The sequence below is a fragment of the Diceros bicornis genome, chromosome 14, assembly GCF_020826845.1.
Source record: "Diceros bicornis minor isolate mBicDic1 chromosome 14, mDicBic1.mat.cur, whole genome shotgun sequence".
Lineage (NCBI taxonomy): Eukaryota > Metazoa > Chordata > Mammalia > Perissodactyla > Rhinocerotidae > Diceros > Diceros bicornis.
Window position 1 is genome coordinate 53589360 of NC_080753.1, and position 20370 is coordinate 53609729.

A 20370-nucleotide genomic window follows, 5' to 3' on the forward strand; every position below is an offset into this window, starting at 1 on the left:
TGGCTGCATGTTTCTGGGGAATCCCTAGACTTTGAAAATTAAGAGACTGCCTTACCTTGCATGCTCATTACTGGTGAGGGAAAGGCAGCTTATGTTTAATAATTTATAAAGAAATGAATGCCAAGACATCTACAACAATTTAGGGTCATTACAACACTTGGTCCGCTTTCAAGGGAGCTTTATAACCATCACTTTTTCTCCATCACCTGGTAATGGGTAGATGAGTAGTAGCCCGTTGTGACTCATCCATGGGTGGGGATTACAGGTTATCAAACACCTTTGATTCTCTTGTAGGAAATCAGGGGCAGGTTTTGAAATTAAAACTCACTGTCTATTTTAAATCCTTAATCTTCCCTGAAAATACCTGGGAACCATTTCACCATCATTTCTAAAGAAAAATGTGTAATAAAGGGCTATTGCTTTCTGGCATATGATTTCAAACGCAACGATTGTCAAAATGAAAAAAAAAAGACATTAATCTCCTCAAAGGACGGAGAAAATTTATTATCTACAAATATGACACTGAAAATGAAATTAAACTTCAACAGGAACAGCTTTTGTAATTTAGTCTGCATGAATTATGAAGAGAGTTTTCCGAGGGGAGAGAGAACAATCCACTGTTTTCTTCTTGGAGACCAAAAATGTGTGAGAAATTATGCTACAAATTGCAGTGCCTGAGGCTGAAAAATGACAGAAATAACCACTGAAACCCAAGAAAATAGTTAATCAGCTTCATTTTAAGAAAGCAGGCACACATTGTGTGTTTTATCATGGCCTTGGATTAGCATTCTAAGATAAGAAACTCAACATCACAGCTTTTGTGTTATTTGTTGGACTTTAGTTAGCAGGAAACAATGTCATTCTATATACAGACTAGGGTACTGAGTTTTTCTGAGTAGAGAATGTGTTTTGAGCTTCTTTTTTTCCAGCAGTGGTAATGAATTCAAGTTAATTCATTCACAACCCTATCTCTGTCCCTCCAGGGACCAATGACCAGTATTTCTGAAATATTGTCTGGGGTTGGGATATGAGACATACAGAGTCTGACCAATAGCCACTCCTCACAGCATCTCCATTTCTGATGGAGGAACCAAACAGCGGTGGCTTTTCTACATGACTTTGTCTCTAGATATCAGCAAATGCCCTAGGTCACGCTTGGCCAGGTGGTGGTGCCAGGAGTGAGGAGGCCTGTGTTTGAGTCCCAGCCGGGCCACTCACTAGTTGTGCATCTTGGTCTTCGGTTCCTTATCTGTTAAACAGAGAAACCTATTTGCCCACCTTACCGCTGCAAGATCAGAGGATAATGCTGGTGCAGGGTACTTGGTGAATGTCAACGTTGGTAGGTGCTGTTTTAACTAGGGATATACTTAAATATCAGCAATTTATCATAAACCAGTCATTAAGATTTATCTATTATTTTCCATAATTATCCATTAATTTATTAAAATAGTTCCTTTAGCATTTTTATATTTTTGGCCTGCAAAATCTCTCTGGACAATAGTTGCCAAGAAGATCAAAGATCAATATTTATGCATTGGGCAAGGGCAGGGTTTCTACCAATGTATACATAGAAGTTCAGGAGCAGATTCTCTCTTTTGAAAATACACTTCCTTTTTTATTCCTCTTAAGACTTCAAAAGATGTTAATGGTTTGTATAGTCTCATTTTAACCTTGCTCTAACCAGTTTGCTCACCAACCTTGCAGGGGAGGATCTGTCTTGCTCATAGTGACAATATCTTGCACTGAAATCTCATCATGCCCCTTGGAACAGCAGTTAAACTGCAAAACAATATCTACATGCAGCCACTTACAGATGATAAATATATGCTTTAAAATCAAAGAACTGACCTAAAGCAAGAGGTTGATAACTCTGGCCTCAAAGGATCAGGGACAAATGTCTAACCAGAATTGCATGAGATTTTAAAGAGGCAGTCATCAATATAAGAAAGAGACTCTTTCCCTGAAAACGCATTTCATTTAAAAATGTATGCCATTTTCTCTATAAGCAACAAAATACCTAACTAATTCAAAAAAACGCTACTTCACAAGCAAATAACACATAGGTATTCAGAGTTTTATTCTTTTTTTTTTTTGGTGAGGAACATTGGCCCTGAGCTAACATCTGTTGCCAATCTTCCTCTTTTTTTTTTTTTGCTTGAGAAAGATTGTCCCTGAGCTAACAGCTGTGCCAATCTTCCTCTACCTTTTTTTTTTTTTTTTTTTTTTTGGTACGTGGGATGCCGCCACAGCATGGCTTGATGAGCAGTGCGTTGGTCTGCACCCGGGATCCAGACCTGAGAACCCTGGGCTGCTGAAGTGGAGCACATGAACTTAACCACTACACCAGCAGGCCAGCCCCCAGAGTTTTATTCTTGCTAGGGCACCAATGAACATCTGCTTATCATCATGGAACACTCTTATTTTCAGGTGGAAACATTAACCTAAGCCAAGGCAATAATTATGTCCAACTGTTATGGCTAAAAGAAACCCTGGGGATCATGTAGTTCAGGACCAAGGATTATTATTTAGAATTTCCTGTGACCCTTGAGGTCACATGAAGAAAAGTAATTGTCACTGTGAAATATATTTACACTAGGATAATAAATGAATCATGCTCTTTGAAAGTCCTAAAAATAGTTATGTAATAATAGAATTGTAGAGATTAAAGGGATCTTGAGGGCTACTGATTTCAATTTCTTCTGTCCAATGTTGAAATTATTCTTTTTTCAATATTCTTGACAAGTAGTCATTTAATCTCAAGGAATATATAAATATAAAAATGGGGATACTATAAGCAAACAAAATAAACTACGTATATACCTAAATTTATCAATAGTATTTTAAACGAAAGATCGTAAATGTTTTGATATTGTGTGTCTACCATAATGCTTGGCATGCAGTGCACAATAATGTTGCTAAGAGTTCAAGATGCTTCTGGAAGCCTTCCTGGGTCTGGATGACCATCGTTGGTCTGGACTATCTGTGTTAACACAGATGTACATTTAATATCCCAGAAGAGAGAAAACCATTCTATTTCTAAAAACATTCACATTGCAGTTAACAACCTACTTCAATATATCTAACATGGATTTATAGAGTTGGGCAGGTTCTTAGCAGACAATCTCACCTGTAAGGTTTTTCTTTACGTAAGTACATGAGTAAACCATTTGGGACAGCTGTTAGCTTGATCTTTCTTAAAGATCTCCAGTATCCTCTCCAACGGCTCCTAGGTTCTTCCTTACATCTGATTACAATCTTCTGTCATCTCTCATTCTCTATGATTGGTCCTTTGAAAACTTGGGAGAATAACTGCCAACTTCCTGCATTTTCTTAATAAAAATCCCATCACCATTTGGAGATAGTATATGACTCCTTCCTCTAATCTGCCTAGAATGTGCTCTCATTCCCTTTCTCCCTCTTCATCTGGTTATTTCTATCTTTTAGACTTCAGATTAAATGCAGCTCTCCGAAGAAGCACACCCAAATCCCACCTACCAGCTGCCCCACTCCTGGATGCTCCCCTCCCTCCCTGCACCCTCAAAGGTACAGACTCATCCGATTTATGCTCCCAGCGGACTCTAAGCTCCACTCACGGCAGCTGCCCTCTACATTTCATTCACTGTTGTAGCCCTGTGCCAGCACAGAGCCGGGTCCAGAAAAGGCGTTCAATAAGAGATTGTTGGTTGATCTTCCAGTTGCTAAGGAAATACAGGTATCTTTCTTTGCCTTTGCAGAGCCTGTTTTTCACCTAAGGTTTACAAATCCTCAGCATCAGTGATAGCCTGAAGTTTTCTCCTGGCAAATGTCAGAGCTTTCCTGATCTATCTGTTCAGCAATTCTGGGACAGGAAAAGGTAGAGGAAGAATGAATTTATTAGAAACATATTTATTTGTTCACTTTTAAGGTCCTTATGTAGTAAGTACATTTATCTCTGTAGAACTAAAAGTATGGTGCTTAAAATTTCCTAAACCAAAACGCACTGGGTGAAAATAAAACACCATTACAAATATCAACTGGCTGTTGATATCCATGAGTGGTAATAGTAACAAAAACCCATTCGTATTTTGCTTTTTTAGCTTAAACCCAGAGATTCGTATGATTCTTTCCAGGTGGACTTAACTGGCCAACTATCTAACACACTCCTTGCACTAATCTGCCTAGAATGTCCCCTCACTCTTCTTCTGTCCCTTCACCTGGCTGTTCCAGTCTTTCACGTCTCAGTGTAAAATTCTGAAAGTTAGTTTTTAGTTTTAGTCCAAGGATACTAAAGACAGCTGGATGATCAAATATAAAACCCTACACCTCAACCATTTGCTAGAAGAGCTAATGGATGGCTGCTCCCCCCAAATTTGATCATATATGGTGATATGCTCCAAGAGAATTAAACGAAGGGATAATGGACTTACATGGGCAAGGTTCATAATCAACATTACAATATCTTCAACTGTAGTTTGATATTACTAAATGTGACAAGCAAAGACCTAGGTTTCATTTAAAGGAAGAACTTTTCACTGTGTTTCCGATATCTGCAAAAACAAAACTGGCATAGCTCAACGATGGGATCAAGAGTATACCCACAGCTAATGCCTATTTCTATATTAAGAGAGTTTCTAATAAAACATTACTTATAATCATAGATTAAAATACCTTTCTATTACAAAGATCAGAATAACTTTTAATAACATTCATTTAATAAGCATTTACTGAGTACTTCCTACGCCACACATACAGTGATGGATTGAGGGGCCTGCAAGGAGACAACAGTGGTTCCTGCCCACATCTAAGAGAGAACATAGAGAGAAACACACAACGTGATGCAATGTGTGCAGCAGGGTCTGTGCAGGTAGGCAGCCCAGGAGACAGAGCTCAGTGTACGGGAATCTGAGAAGAGATCACAGAGGACGTGGTATTTTAATAAGTCTTGAAGAATAAGTAGAATTTTTATTTGCAAAACAAGGTGGAGTGAATGAGACAGTTGAGTGCATTCCAGACAGAGAGAACAGTTCCAAATTTTAGAATAATGAGAGAAATTAATATAAAAGGTTAAAGATTTGTTCTGCCCACCACCACCACCACTTAATATTTATATAGCACGTGTCTTGTGAGAACTCGAAGCTCAACAGTGAAAAAGATGATCAGAAGCAACCTAAATATCCATTAATAGGGAGTGGATTAACAATCAAAGGAATATCTTAGCAGTTACTAGGGGCTCTACGTTCATTGATTGATTCAAGCATTTATTCATTCACTCAAACATTTATTGAGCGCCCACCGTACCTATAAGCCAGGCCCTGTTCTAGGCACTTGGGATACAACCGTGAGCAAAACAGTTCTTGCCTTTGTGGACTGTGTGTTCCATTAGGTTAGAAGAGCAATGAACAAAACAAAAGGCAAATGATGTAGAATATTAGAAGCTGAGAAATGCTACAAAAGAATAAAGGGGAGCGGGGGAATAGGTTGTGTTGGGAGGAAGCTTGCAATTTTAAATAGGGAGATCAGGGAGGGCTTCATTGAGGAGGTGACATTTGAGTAGAGACCCAAGGAAGGTGAGGGAGGGAGCCTTGAGGATATCTGAGAGAAGAGCAATCTAGAGCAAAGGCCCCTTGTCAGGAGGACGTCTAGCATGTTCAAGGCCATGTGGTGGGAGAAACTGAGCAATGAGGAGAACAGCAGACAAAGTCAGGGAGATGACAGGGTCCAGGCCATGGTGGGCTTCTGGGCCATGGAAGGGACTTTGCTTTTTACTCTCAGTGAGCTGAAAGGCCGAAAGAGCATTTTGGGCACAGTCACTGTTATGGGCTGAATTATGCCCCACCCCATCCCCCAATTCATGTGTTTAAATCCTAATCCCCAGGACCTCAGAATGTGACTGCATTTGGAGACAGGATCTTTAAAGGAGTAATTAAGTTAAAGTGAGCTCATTAGGGTGGGTTCTAACCAAATGACTGGTGTCCTTGGAGAAGGAGATTACGACCCAGACTCACAAAGAAGGAAGACCATGTGAGGACACAGGGAGAAGACAGCCAGCTACAAGCCAAGGAGAGAGGCCTCAGAAGAAACTAACCCTGCTGACACCTTGATCTTGGACTGCCAGCCTCCAGAACTGTGAGAAAATAAATTTCTGCTGTTTAAACCACCCAGTCTACGGTACTTTGTTAAGGCAGCCCTAGCAGACTAAGAGAGTCATGATCTGATTTTTGTTCAACATTATCTCTTTGACGGTTGTGTTAGGAATAGACTGAAGGGGCAGGAGTGGAAGCAGGAGACGGTAGGAGGGACCACAGCAAGCCAGGTGAGGGACAATGGAGGCTTAGATCACAGGGGAGCAGGAGCAGGTGAGAAGTGCCGATCCTAGACATACTTTCAATGCAGATCTGATAGCATATGCTGACCCGTCAGACATGGGGTACAACAGAAAGAGAAGTATCAAGGGTGACCTCAAAATTTTTGGCTTGAGCAAATGGAAGTTGAATTTCCTTTCCCTTTAATTGAGAAGGGAAAAACTTCCTTAAAGTGCATTCCCTTAAGAATCTTCCTAAAATTCCTTTAGGGTCATCAAGGGTACATATCCCACCTTCATTTTACCAAGAGGGAAACCAGAGCACAGAGAACTGATCAATGGAATTAAGATGGGAAAGAAAATTAGTGGTTGATTACGATTTTAAGTCTGAATTCCAAGATTGATGCCAACTAGATCACAGAGCTTACTGCAGACATTAAAAATAGCAATTGCATAACATCTGAAATGATAAAACATGACCTTCAAATAAGATATGAATCAACAGTGGAGAGAAAACAAAGGAAGACGATCTAATTTGGGCAAACTGACACAAACAAACAAAATCTCCAATAAGACGGGGTCAAGTCTATTTACAATACACCTTGTAGAGGCACTGAAGGCAAATTTTGTGCGCTAATTTTGCTTAATATTCACTACCATTTATTGGACACTTCCTGTTATGCCATGCAGTAAGACAACTGATTTGGATGAAGTCATATGCTACTCACAAACAACCCTCACGAGGCTGGTGGTGTTATTATTATCCCTGTTTTACAGATGAGGAATCACAGGTAAAAGGAAGTGGTCTCTCTCAGATTGAAATCCCAGCAGTCAGATTCTGGAACCCATGCCCTCAGCCATGATGTGGGGGCTGCCTCCAGCATGGCCACGCTCTCTAGGGCAGCCCTGTGACTCTGGATACACAGAGAACTCTTTAATTTTGCTTCAACTGGTCTCTAGTTCTTGCCTTCTGCACCCCTCTCCCTGAATCTGGTGAGCCAATGATGTCACTAACTACCTATCATTTTTTAGTGTCATCAAGCAGGTTCAAATTTGGGTAATGATTAAGAACTTCTTCATACAAATCAGAACAGATTTAGAATAATCTTGGAAGAACATAAACAAGATGGTAAAGGTCTAGAAACCATTTCAATAAATGATTACATGAACTTGGGGATTATTAGCATGGAAGAAAGCCCTTAGATAAAGTAAATGGTAGCTACCTTCAAAGATTTGAAAGGCTTTCACAAGAACATTAGAAATAAGATTGTGGGAGGGACTTACAATAAGTAATACTTTTAACTTAATATAAGAACGAACTTTGTGATAATCAGACCCCAATGTCAACAGTGGGGTGGGCCATCCTGGGACCTAGGGAGGTTCCTGTTCTCCTAGAGGACAGTCAGGAAAGCTGCAATGGGCAGTGGGCTGGTTGCCTGGATGGTCTTTAAGGTCCCTTTCAGTTGTAAGACGGCTATTTATTCAAATTTATGGTCCAAAGTCAGGCGTTAAAGCTGGTTAATTCTTTACTCAATTTTCACATGACCTACAATGTTTCATCAGGATCAGACTCTAGGTCTGCACTAATGCCCTAGAGGTGATGTTCTATGAGATCCCAGGGTCTTTGCAGGCAGAATGCCGAAGTGTTCGGTAACGTTTCTTCCTTTTTGCAGCATTTTTCGGGGTCACTGGAAATTACTAGAAGAGAAAAGTAATTCTTTCCTTCTATATTAAAGTTGGTCAGAACAAGAATGAAATCATGTTCACAGGCAACAAGGAGAATGTTTAGATAGTAAAAAAAAGATAGGGCAACATCACCAGAGACAGCAGCAGTTTCCATACTAAACTGTAAGGTGGTCTGTGACCTTGTTCTGCCCCCACATCCTTCCAGGACTCTTGGAAGACAATGTGCATGCTCAGAAAAAACTCTCCATCTTTGCTTGGGAAGAAGGCCTCTCTTTCTCTGGAGGGTGATCTTGTCAAAGTGATGTATGCATTAATTCCCTATGTCCTGGCTGGTCTATCAGAATAACCCTGTGCCTTGACCTGGGGTGGGAGACAGAAGGAGGTAAAGAGAGTCTGATGGTGGCACAAAGCACGAGGGACGGTCTTGGCTCAGCTGCCAAGATCATGCCGTCCTCCTTCCCAGCCCCTCCTCCCACGATATCACAATATCTCCCCCCCTCTCCTGCCCCTGTTTGTTCTCTTTGATTCATTTCAACAAAGAACCTGACCTAGTTTAGGTCCAATAGACCTACCCACTTGTCTACACTTAACTAAAATATTCTACAAATACACACAGAAATTACTGCACTGAGGAACACTGTGTAACGTGTTGGTTAGTACTTTCAACCGAACCTTTTAAAATGGCGTGCTTTACGTGGGAACGTATTTAGCAATATCCTCCTAATATAGTGTCACCAGTATCTTTTTCAATTGATTAAAGCTCCTGAGAGATACAGAAACTTACTGGATATACAGTAGATGGGGGGATAGGAAATCATGTTGACTGTTAGCTGTCTTTAGGAAAGCAGTTCTGCTATAGTAGAAAGAGTTGTGGATTTGCAGAAGGAAGATCCAAGCTTGAAGGGGTGGCCCCTTGATTTATGGACTAGGGCAGTGCTTTCCAAATGTCTGCAGGGAAGGACCAGTTTGGTTGGCTGGTTGGTTGGTTGATTTATATATTTTAATTTTCAATCCATCACAAACTGATGCTTTTGTAAAAATAATAAATACATAAAAAAATGAAACTTTTTTATCATAAGATTCAACAGACATAAAATTATTTGGCAGAATAATTTTGTTGCTACCAAAGTGTTGAAAAGCTTGTTCTCAATTTCTGCACCTATGTGGTTGGAGATGGGCAACAAGCAGTTTGTGGACCTCATTTGAGTAGCTGGCACTGGGGAATTCAGCCTTCCTTAGTTTCTCCACTTAGTCTCCCTAGGTGGTGTGAGGATTAAGAAGATAATAAAGGTGTGTAATAGACTAAAAAGTGCCATCCAAATTTTAAATTATTATCAGCCTCATTAACAATACCAGTAGTTGAAAATGATGGCAAGGGGCCAAATAAATTTTTTCAGTAAAGGTAGATATTAATGTGGCACAATCAAGTCAGAATTTCTAGCGACAACAACTTCTCTTGGAGTCACTAATTTCCCAAACACAGAATACTTGGCTGAGAGGCAGGAAGGGAGAAAACCACTAAGAGTCAGAAAACTACAACAGAAAGCTCCCAGTTGTGTCCATCTTGCCTCTGGCTCTCTGCCTGGTGATTGGCTGGGCCCTCCAGACTGCAATTTTCCCATCCGTGGGACCCAGTTAACAGTGGTCACTAACCTGGGACAGGCATTCTGGATCCCAGCTCAGATACACCCTTCACGCCAGATCGCAACGCTTTCTTGTCACGCCAGGGAACTAGGTCAAGCAGCACGTCTTGGAATCATACTGGGAAATCTCAGCCACCTCTTGGGCACAAGGTGGGTGGTATTTGAATGAACAAATGAACATACACACACACACACACACACACACACGCCCAGAGAGATTCAGAACCAGCATGAGAGATCTCCCTAGGTGGTAGGGAGTCAGAGTCTCTGCTATGGGCCTGCCCTTGGGCGTCCTCTTAGCAAGTTTCCCAGCAATGCTACTGGAGGCAGATTCTAGTGAGAGGGGGTTGCACCAGCGGTTGCTAAACATTAGAGGCTCACACTCATACAATCAGACAACAGTCATACACCACGTAATGATGTTTCGGTCAACGACGGACTGCATACATGTTGGTGGTTGCATGAGATTAGTAGCATACAGCTTAGGTGTGCAGTAGGCCTTACCATCTAGGTTTGTGTAAGTACACTCTATGATGTTCACATAACGATGAAATCACCTAACGACGCATTTCTCAGAACGTATTCCTGTCATTAAGTGATGCATGGCTGTAGAGTACTCTGCTTCCTCCATCAGCAAGAACAAGGGCATACCTCTCCACCATTCCCATCGCTCCTGTTTTTCACTATTGCCCTACCAGCTCTCATCTCTTCTTATTTTACATTCAAATTGTCTTTTTTATATCATAAAAGTAATATACACAAAATAAAAAATTAAGCAGTACAGAAAGATATGAAAAACAAAAATAAAAGATTTTCTCCCCATTTCCTTGCCCTAAGGGTAACCACTATTCATGATTGTGTGTATATGCTTTCAAAAAATGTTAAGGCTAGGGGCCAGCCCTGTGGCCTAGTGGTTAAGTTCGGTGTGCTCTGCTTCAGTGACCTGGGTTCGGTTCCTGGGCACAGACCTACATCACTCGTCAGTGGCCATTAAATGTTAAGGCTTATGGAAGCATAATATGTGCTAGCATAATACATATACACACATATATATGTTACTTTTTCTTTTTGATAAATGTGATCGTTCTATAGTTTGGCAATTAGCAACATTATTTTTTTCTTCTATACTTTCCTTGACATTCAGTTTTTGGTCTGCTTTTGCTTTCAAATTATTTTACCCCCCAGTGGGGATGAATCCTCACTCTGGTCTTCACATTCCTCAGTCATGGTCAGATCCCCAACCCCTCTCCCCATCCCCCCCAGCTGAGCCCTCCCTTCCTGCCCCCCCCCATCCCCAATTACCTTTCCAGCCTCTGCATGGTCATGGCCAGAGTTTTGTTCAGCTCATCTATTATCCTGCAGCTGGAGGGGTGCATAGGGAGGGAGCCGGTGGCAGAGGGGAGGTGAGGGCCGAGGCTGCCATACTGCAGCTGGTGCTGGATCTGGGACGGCAGGACCGTGTGGTGGTGCTGGGCCCCGCCCTGCTGGCCACTCTTCTGAGCTGCGTAGGATGCCAGGGAGAGGTCTGGCCCCGCTACAGGCATACAGATCATGACTTTCTTTGGAGGTAGCGGAGGCGACAGTTTCACTGGCAGACAAGGCAATTTCACAGGGGCGCCAGGATCTGTGGCAGAAGGAGGGTGAGAGGCAGATGTGAATTTTGGGGCATTGAAAGAAACCTAGAACACCACACGTGTCCACCTTGGGACCACGGCCATTGAAGTGGACCCCTGAGATAAAATGCACCAACTGAAGACACCAGCAGGGTGAGTACTACTCGACAAGCACCCATAAACTCTCATTTCCTGCTCAAAGCGTGCTGGCCCCAAGGACTCTCAGGGACCTAGGTGTTAGCAGTGTCTGTCTCAGGGCTGTCACCAGCAGCAGGGAACGGGAATGATCGCAACGCTCTCTTCTGCTCATGGAAACCCACGGACCCTCAGAGACCTTTTCTAAAATATGCCACAATGTATACAATTTTGCCATTGTAATGTGAAATTATCCTTTTAGCTGGCACCTTCTAATAGGCACGGGATTAGAAGCCAGACCTAGGTTCAAGTCCACTAACAGTGTGCCCCTCCACAAGTGACTTTAATGCTGCCAACCTTAATTCCCTCATCTGTAACCTGGGGACCATCATCCTACCTGGAAGGATGCTTTGTGAGGCTTTGTTGTCTCAGAGAGGGCTCAGATGCCCCCGTGTGGGAGCAAGTGTTCAGCATTGTGGCTGGACTGGTCCACCCACTCATGTGGCATCCACCGTGGGCTGTTCAAATTGTAGGGAGGCTCCAACAGGCACTCCAGGGGCCTGGTGGAACCTGCCCACAGCCAACCTCTTGGTTCTATGACAGTGGCACTGAAGCTTCCCAGAGATGCTCCAATTTAGGGGGCTTAGAGGCAGACTAGCCCTCAGGGCATCTTTGGGATGACCCTGTCATCCTCTGTCTGCACCCTACATTTCTGGAAATCACCTAGCACTGGGGGGAAGGGGCATGGTTGAGTCCTATGGGTTGCAGGCTGCCTGGGAAGAGCATGGCCAGGAAGGGCAGCGGAGGGTGGGTGTACCAGCATCACCTGCGTGAGGCGGGCGGCGCACCCGCAGCTTCACATCTGGCGCTCATGGCGGGAGCAGAGCATGGTTCTGACTCCTGATCTTTGAAGCCCTAGATTTTGCTCCAACTATGTCTGCTTTGAGGGTGCCCTTCTTCCAGTTTAACTGCACAGGCCTGCCAAAATGACATTTCTGGAGCACAAATCTAATCATGTTGCTCCTCAGTTTAAAACCTACCAATAACCTAGAAATAAAGCCCAACTTTCTGACACATCATTCAAGGCTTCCATGGTCTGCTTGCTGTTTAGTCTCTTCATGTCCACAACTTAGCCTCTACAAAGTCTGCTCTGGTTCCTCCGATTGGAAATAATCTCTCCTTTTGTACTCAAAAAGCCTCTGATCAGAGTCTCTCCTACCATACGTACTGCTTTTCTCCAGAGGATTTCAGTCACCCACAAATTCAGTCTCCAGCCTCCGCTAAGTCCTCCCAGCTGGCCTTTGTCCCTCACAGTCCCCACGTGGGCTGCTGCTGTCTTCCCTGGCCTCCTCCAGGCTCCTCACTCAGCAGATTCCCTCTCCTGTTCACAGAGAACCCAAGCGCAGCACTCAAGACCCCTCCCTCCCTCTGATGCAGCTTCTTTTCTCACCATTACGCATGTGCATTTCCCCTCACCTGTACCCTGAGTTCCCCAAACCACCTGATGTTTCCACACCCCTGCACCTTTGTTTCTTTTCCTCAATTTGGAATATTCCCCTCTGTTTTGTCTTCTTGGTCAACACCTACTCTCCCTTCAAGATCCAGCTCAAAATGACCTCTCCTCAAAAACCTGGCTTGATCATTGCCTCATTCCTTCCTTTCTGCACCCACTGGACCTACCGTGGGCGTGTGGTATGTTAGTGCTAACAACAACAACGGCAATCATGACGATGCCAGTAATCGTTATAGCCAACCCTCACACCAGGCTCACCATGTGCCAGATATTGTTTTAAGCGCTTTTCATATCGAACCAATTTGATCCTCACAGGGAGCCTGGGACGTAGGCACCGTTATTTTCTCGCTTTCACAGATGATGGCACTGGACTCTGAAAACACTGGACTGGGCTTCCTCTTTACATAGCTGCCTCCTCTCCCAGAGAAAAAGGACCGTGAATAATTTGTCATTGTATCTTTGGCATCTTGTGTGGTGCCCAGCTCACATAGCAAGAGGCTCAAAACACGTTTACAGAATGAGCCGAGACTATGATGCTCTGCTGTGGGATGAATTCACACTTTCTCCAGAAATAGATACTCTAGGAGGGTGACGTGAGCATAAAATGGATCAAAATTTTAGGATCATGAGCTGTGGGTGTATGGACACTAAACTGCTGACTCTATAGCTGAGATACAGAGAAGCCTAATAATTCCAGGGGGCCTGATAAAATTAATCCCCTAACACCAAAATGCGAACCAGCCCATAACAAGGCTCCCTCACGCTCCTCCGGGAAGGCTCATCTTGTTCGTTACCATCGCCCACGCACCAGAAACAAGGTAACCACGTTCAGGAGCATGACAGGCGGTGCTAATTCCAAAGTGGCTGAGATGCAGAAACTCATCACATCTGTCCAGTTCCTGTTACTGAAGGGTCCACTCCTGTGGCTCTTGGAAGCTTTAGCGCAAACCTAGCAAATGCCATGCGTCCGCAAGTGTTAAGAGTTTTCATCCAGGAACCCCTGACCCATGATTCCTTCATTTTCGGGTCTAGTTGTCCAAGGCAGGTAGGTGCTCATTCCTCTGAGCAGGAGAAAGTAGAACCAAGAGGGCAGCACGGAACCATCTGCACAGGAAGGGCCAATGACTACATTGGGTTTCGCCCATCTTGCTAAGCTATGACTTCCTACTCACACTCACCACAGTATTTCTCGTCACTACTTCCACAGCAAACTTCACTTGGTTTCATCACAGGAAAAATGGCCAAGTGGACTCCAGGAATTCTATCAAATCAGGCAAGGAAGAAATGACTGGTGGGACCAAATTAGTGGAGATAGTTACTCTTACTGTCCTAGGAAAGACATGCCTGGGCCATGGAGAGCTCCCTCTTCTCTCCCGCCTGCGTCTCCCTTCTGGTTGTTTTACTACACATGGTCATAAATTAAATAGGGGTAGAGAATGAAACTGAATCATTTAAAATAATTTTTGGCTCAGTGGATTTGGTGAAAAGAAAAGAAATTAAGAAAAAGGTTAAAATCAGGTGGCATTGTCTGCTTTCAGTGAACTAGCTCTGCAGTCTCCATCTTTCTCCAACATTGTGGATAAGTGAGGAGTGCCTGGGAAGCTCAGATCTTTGGCAACTTGGCAATGCCTATTTTTATATCTTTTTGACATCTTAATACCAAGTCATTCCTCATAACAGATCTGGAGGCACAATTTGGAACCAGCTGTACATGATCTGGCATTCTGAGTTTCTGCCTTTCTCTTTATCTTTCTATCCCTCTCAAATTTCTGTGTTCTCCGCCCTCTTGACCACGGCACCCGCCCTGGGACCTCATCTCCTCGTATTGTGCGGATAATGGGGTCCCAGTCCCCTAACCCATCCTCTACCCTATACTAGACATCTCTCATGCATGAAGTCCCACAATGGCTCCTTGCTGAAGTCAGTGCTGCAAGTCCAAGTGACACTCTCTGGGACATCCCTGTCCAGCTCCACCAGGCGTCTCCTGCCCTAAATCACCATGGCCCACTGTGGCCTCTCCAGTCAGGACCGTCTCCACACTGGGTTTCCCAATAACCACGTTCATTCCCTCTTCAGGGCCTCTGTCATAGCCATGCCCTGAAATACCCTCCCTGCTCCTACCTGATGATCAAAATTGCATTCACCCTTCAAAGCACAACTGAAGACCCAACTTCCCCCTCGCAGCCTTTCCTCCCTTGAACTCCTGTGACCCTGATAATCAGCACCCTCATTTCATTCTGCTAGATTTTGTGCTGGTTACTGCCGGCTCCATCTGGGTTAGCCTTGTCTTCCCAACTAGGTCCTCCCATGCACGCTTCAGCATTCCCCACAGTGGGCCCCGGGTGGTGAGACCCGGCACTCGATAGCTGAGAGTTCTTGCAGCCTCACTCAGGGGTGCATTAGCATCACACTGAAGCTGACCCCCCTGACCCCTCTCAGGGATTCTACGGGGCAGTGCACGGGGTGTCCAGCTTTGTTTTTTTAAAAAGCCGTGTTTGAAAACCACTCTTAGCCTCTTACTCTCGTCCTTTTCTCTGAAAACAAACAAACAATGGCACTAATTCTTAGAGCAGAGTTCTTGGACCCCCTGCAACAGTCCTGACGCTTGCTACAAGTTTGTACTCCTGGGCTTCACCTCTGACCTACTGAATCAGAATCTCTGGGCCAGGTATTTGGATCTTAAATGCTTCCCAGATGGTTACCATACAGAGGGAGTCGAGAATCACTGATTCAGGGGTGCTGAATTGCTTGGAGTATGATGCAGCCTGAGGCTGGGATATTCCAGCATTCAATGGCCAGGATGCATCAATTATGGCTGGGATGCCTCAATTCCATCCAGCGCCTGGGCAAATCTCCACCCTGAGAGGTCATCAGCATGGTCTCCACATTCTATTTCTATGCCCCCAACATGTAAAAAGACCAATTTGCAGGAAAGCAATTTACTGAACGCTAATTTGCCTAAAATCTGTTCACCTAATGACCAGCTTGCCTAAATCTAAGGTTTGCAATTAAAGGATTTGTTTTTAAACGAATTTGTCAGGTGGCACTTTCAATTTAATTTTATATTAGTAAAAATCATATATCATTGAACATTTTGTGAATGATAAGATTTCTTATATCCTTGCGGGTGGACTTTTCTATTTTATTAGCTTTAGGATACTTTAAGGACATTTTAGACAAGTTTGCCTAAAGAGCCTTTCTTCAAAATTTTGTCTCAAGCAATAAATACTTAATCAAATGTTTAGCTTTCCCTACAGAGTTGATTCAGTACATGAGATTCCTCTAGCTCCTTCTTGCTGATTTTGTATTTCCCCTGTGTGTACTGTATGCATTTATTAAATGAGTAAAGAAACATATACCCAATACTCATTTCTGTTTGGTGAGGCACCAACATTTTTGTAGTAAGGATGATAGACTCAGATGAATGGATTGGGACTGTACTGCATGCCACACACTTTTTCTTTCCAAAATGTCAAATTCTGAGGGTAGTGATTATATCAACCTCTTTAGGAAGGTTTGGGAGAGGCAAATTCCTGGGCCTCACTTTCAGAGATCCGGTAGGTCTACAGTGGGGCTCAGGGATCTGCTTCGTAAATAAGCCCCCAGATCACCCTGATCTAGGTGGAGATCACACTTTGAGAGAGTGCCATAAGTTAGTATAGGACCAAGAAGCACAAAATCACTACCAAAATTTGTCTTTCCAAAAATAGAAGATAAAGTGTGAAAGTCACACACTCATCTAGCTCTGTTAGTGTCAGCCAACTGCTTAATCTCTTTGCTATTCAGTTTTCCAACCTGTGAAGTGGGGACGAATTAATGTATCATAGGACTATCATGAAAATTAAATAAGATGAAGTACATAAACTGTGTAGCATAGTGCCTGGCACTTGGTTACTCAACAAATAGTAACTGTCATTATCATCATTATTGAACTGCTTCCTCAGGAAGCCCATCTGTCTTCCCCAAAGTTGGTTTAGGTGCCCACCACTGGGCTCTCATGGGCCCTGGGCTTCCCTTTGTCACAGCATTTCAAATAGAGTCGACTTCATCCATCTCACTTTTCTTGACTTGTTGCTGATTTTTATTTGCAGTAGGTGGAAGTGAGGCCTTAATTAAATCACATTGGATGTGGCTGTTTCCTTTCCTGTTCACCAGCAGAGCCTGGGCTAGTGCATAGTAGGTGTGCAATGAACGTCTGTTGGTTTTCCTTCTCACGTCTTTAGAGCAGTGGCAAGAGGGAGAACGGTGACCCGTTTCTCCTACGCTACGGCTCAGGTAATCTACGTGTGGTCCGTGGACCAGCAGAAGCAGAGCCTCTTGGGAACATGTCAGAAAGGCAGGTTCTCACGGCCCAGACCAGACCTCCTGAATCAGAATCTGCTCTTGACAAGGTCCCCAGGGACCTCTCCACAGTCAAGTCTGAGAAGCCATCCTCTAAGAGCCATTCCTTCGTGAAGAGGCTGCTCTCTCCATCGGCAAAATGACAGGGGCCTTCTGGAGGGGGAGACTTGGCTCCAGTGCTTGCTCTCTGTGGGCAAGGCCTTCAGAAAGCTTCTGCTGGAGGCTGAGGATGGAATGGCCTGGTGAAATCACCACTGGCGTACAACTCAGAAGAGCTGGCGTTTAATCCCAGCTCCAAGACTAAGAAGCTCTGTTACTTTGCCTAAGACATCAGTCTCCCTGAGCCTCAGTTTTCTCATCTGGAGAATGGGAGTACTACCTACCTTATAGGTCTGTGATGAGAGGTACATGGATTAATGTCTACACAACCTCCATGTAAGGTGCTGAGGGGATGAGTGGGCTGAAATCCAGCCTGAGATCTGCCCTGGCATGGGCTTGATGCACCCCAGAGGAAGGGGCAGCTTTTGTACTTCGTTCCTCCAAAGAGCACGTTTTTATAATTTCACCAAGTCCCCATACAGGTTAGCAGAGGGTCTGAGTATAAAATATCCCCAGTCCAGTCCTTAATATGTAACAGGAGTTCAACAAATAAGGCCTTAATGGATTCTGAAAAAATAACACATTCTCCGCCTCTCCCATAGGTTGTTGTGAGTGTCAAGAGAGGATAATGTGGACGTGCTTTGTAAACTGCAAAGCACTCTATACACCTGCAGTGTTACTAACAGAACTCTTGCCACACCTGGGAGAGTCCACCGAGCCCGATGCTTTGCAGCTGGGGTGGGATGATGGCAGCCAGGAAAGCGATAGAGAGGGCAGTGGTTCTATTATAAGTAAGTAGGTGAAAACACCAGGTGAAAGTGAATCAAGTAGTGGAGCCAAGAGGCTTCCAAAGGACCATCTGAGCAGTTTTCCATGTTTGCAACAAAGCATCGCAGGAAAAGAAAAAGGTGGGGCCGCCCAAGCCTCAGTGTGTTGTTCAGACGCACACCATGCTGCATCAGTGGGAAAGAAGGCAGAACTGGGAGTGAGAACACCTGCATCCTCTGCTCTCCATTAGCTGGGAAAGATCGCTAACATTTTTTGGGACTCAGGGTCTTTTACTTCTAAAAATCCAGGGATAAAAATGCCTCCTTTCCTTTGATAGCAGCTCACTGAATAAAACGCTTTGCATCCCTCCAATGCACGATATTTATGGATTGTTGGAGGACACACTCTACCTCTTGCATTTATAATGATGGTCGTGGCTGGTCCTGCTGGGTGCACACAAAGCTCTGCTTGCTGACTTAGAAATGGATGAGTCCTCTGCAGCCAGACTGATTGAGATGCAGTGTATTCGTAAAACTGTCTCTGTTGATGGAGTGGAAAAACCAAAAACGACCAGTACCAGAGAACAAGGAAAATAAACCCAAACTCTGAGTGTCACCGAGCCATAAAACCCAAGAGGGCTGTATTTCCAAGCATGACACAGCTCTGGCTTATGACTTTGGAAAAGGAAATGAAAACCCCAGATTACTTCTGTAGTCGATTCTCATGCCATAGGACTGTAGTCTACAACAGAAGGAGTCTGGGCTAAATAAATACAGCCCTAGCCTCTCTTCTCACTTTTATTAACACCTGCTGTGGAAGCCATTTGTAAATGCTAATGTATCAGAAGCACTTGTCAATGATAGTAGCACTTAGTGTCTTAATGAACAAAGGTGTTGTAAGAATGTCTCAGTCATTTGCCACCTGGTTCCAGTGGGTTAGAATCTCTATCTCCTTTCACAGACACAGGCATTCCACCCAAAGACATAAAGGGCCTATAAGAAGGGTATTTGGAACTTAAATAAGAGTCCAGTATTACTAAAGTACTGAATCAGATTTCCCATGGCTGCAAGCAAGGTGCGCACAGGAGCTCCATCAATTCCTTCAGGCCATCCTAAGGATTCTACCACAGTCTGACATCTTTTCCTTGGTCAAATGCCTGGAAAGGCAAAATGTGTTGACTGACCCCTTGTGGTAAGAGGGATGGTGTGGAGGGATGCAAGAGTAACAGAGAAGTTATTTGTGTTCAATGCCCCAAGCCTGGCTTGCTCTTCTAAGCCAGGCCAGCATATGGAGACTACAGCAAACACCTGACGTTTGTGAGGACTATGTCCTGAGACCTTCTAGAATCCTAAAATTGAGGGCTATTATAGCATATGCAGCACCAGCAACTGACTTGGTTTCAGAGCCACTTTCCACAAAGAAACATTTTTGTTTTTAAATTTATCCCTCCTAAGACCATCTGGGAAGACAAGAAGTAGGGAGATATATACCTCGCTGAGATGGAGACCCTGGGCAGTGGATGGGATTCATTCACCAGCTAACCGAGGCACTTGGGCATGTTATCTTTGCAGGGCAAGCAATTAAATTAGATTTTCTTAAAGTAAAATTACTCATTATTTATTGTCAGGAAACTGCTCTCAAAGAGTCAAAACTATAGACGTCCCTATAATCATGAGAACAAACACCTGTTGAAAAGATCAGTATTTTGTTAGAAATTATAAATCACTTATCTAAAAACACATTATACTGTTTATTTTTGCAGCAATGGACTAGTGCTGTTGTGCCCAGGGAGACTGGGCGAGGAGAGTGCCATTCAATTGATAACTGAGCTGCTGAACCTGAGCCTTCTGCAAGACAGGTATAAAGGAAGGTGAAGAGGTCCAGAGATGGACAACTGAAAGGAGCACGGATCCCACAGTGCCTACTGGGAGGACTGCTGTTTGTGAATATCCAGGCAAAAGAGAGGGAATTGAATCGAGATCACCAAGTCACGAAAGCGAGCATCAACATGTTCATCTGATCTCAAAACGCTAGAACCAGGGGACATATCTACGAAGTTTGAAAGCAGTAAATTTAGAGGATATAAAATGAAATACTACATAGGACATATGGAACTATCAAGAAGTAGACTATTCATGGTGAAGGTACAAATAAGTTCAAGTTAGATCCATAAATATTATAAAGGAACAACAAGGATGGCCACAGTTCACCTCTAACTGCATCCATCTGAAGCACAACATTTATTCATTGTTGGAGGACATACTTGGATTTCTTGCATTTACAGAGATGGTG

The 20370-nt window shown here is 43.7% G+C and overlaps 1 protein-coding gene across 5 annotated transcripts in view; it reads right to left on the bottom strand.

Moving 5' to 3' along the window:
- Positions 1-20370, bottom strand: part of PHACTR1 (phosphatase and actin regulator 1) — a 520877-nt gene that overhangs the window by 54284 nt on the left and 446223 nt on the right. For all 5 annotated transcript variants that reach the window (XM_058555251.1, XM_058555252.1, XM_058555250.1 and 2 more), the window contains one exon: positions 10912-11233. In XM_058555251.1, coding sequence (XP_058411234.1) covers positions 10912-11233 — 322 coding nt within the window. The remainder of the gene's footprint in view (positions 1-10911; positions 11234-20370) is intronic.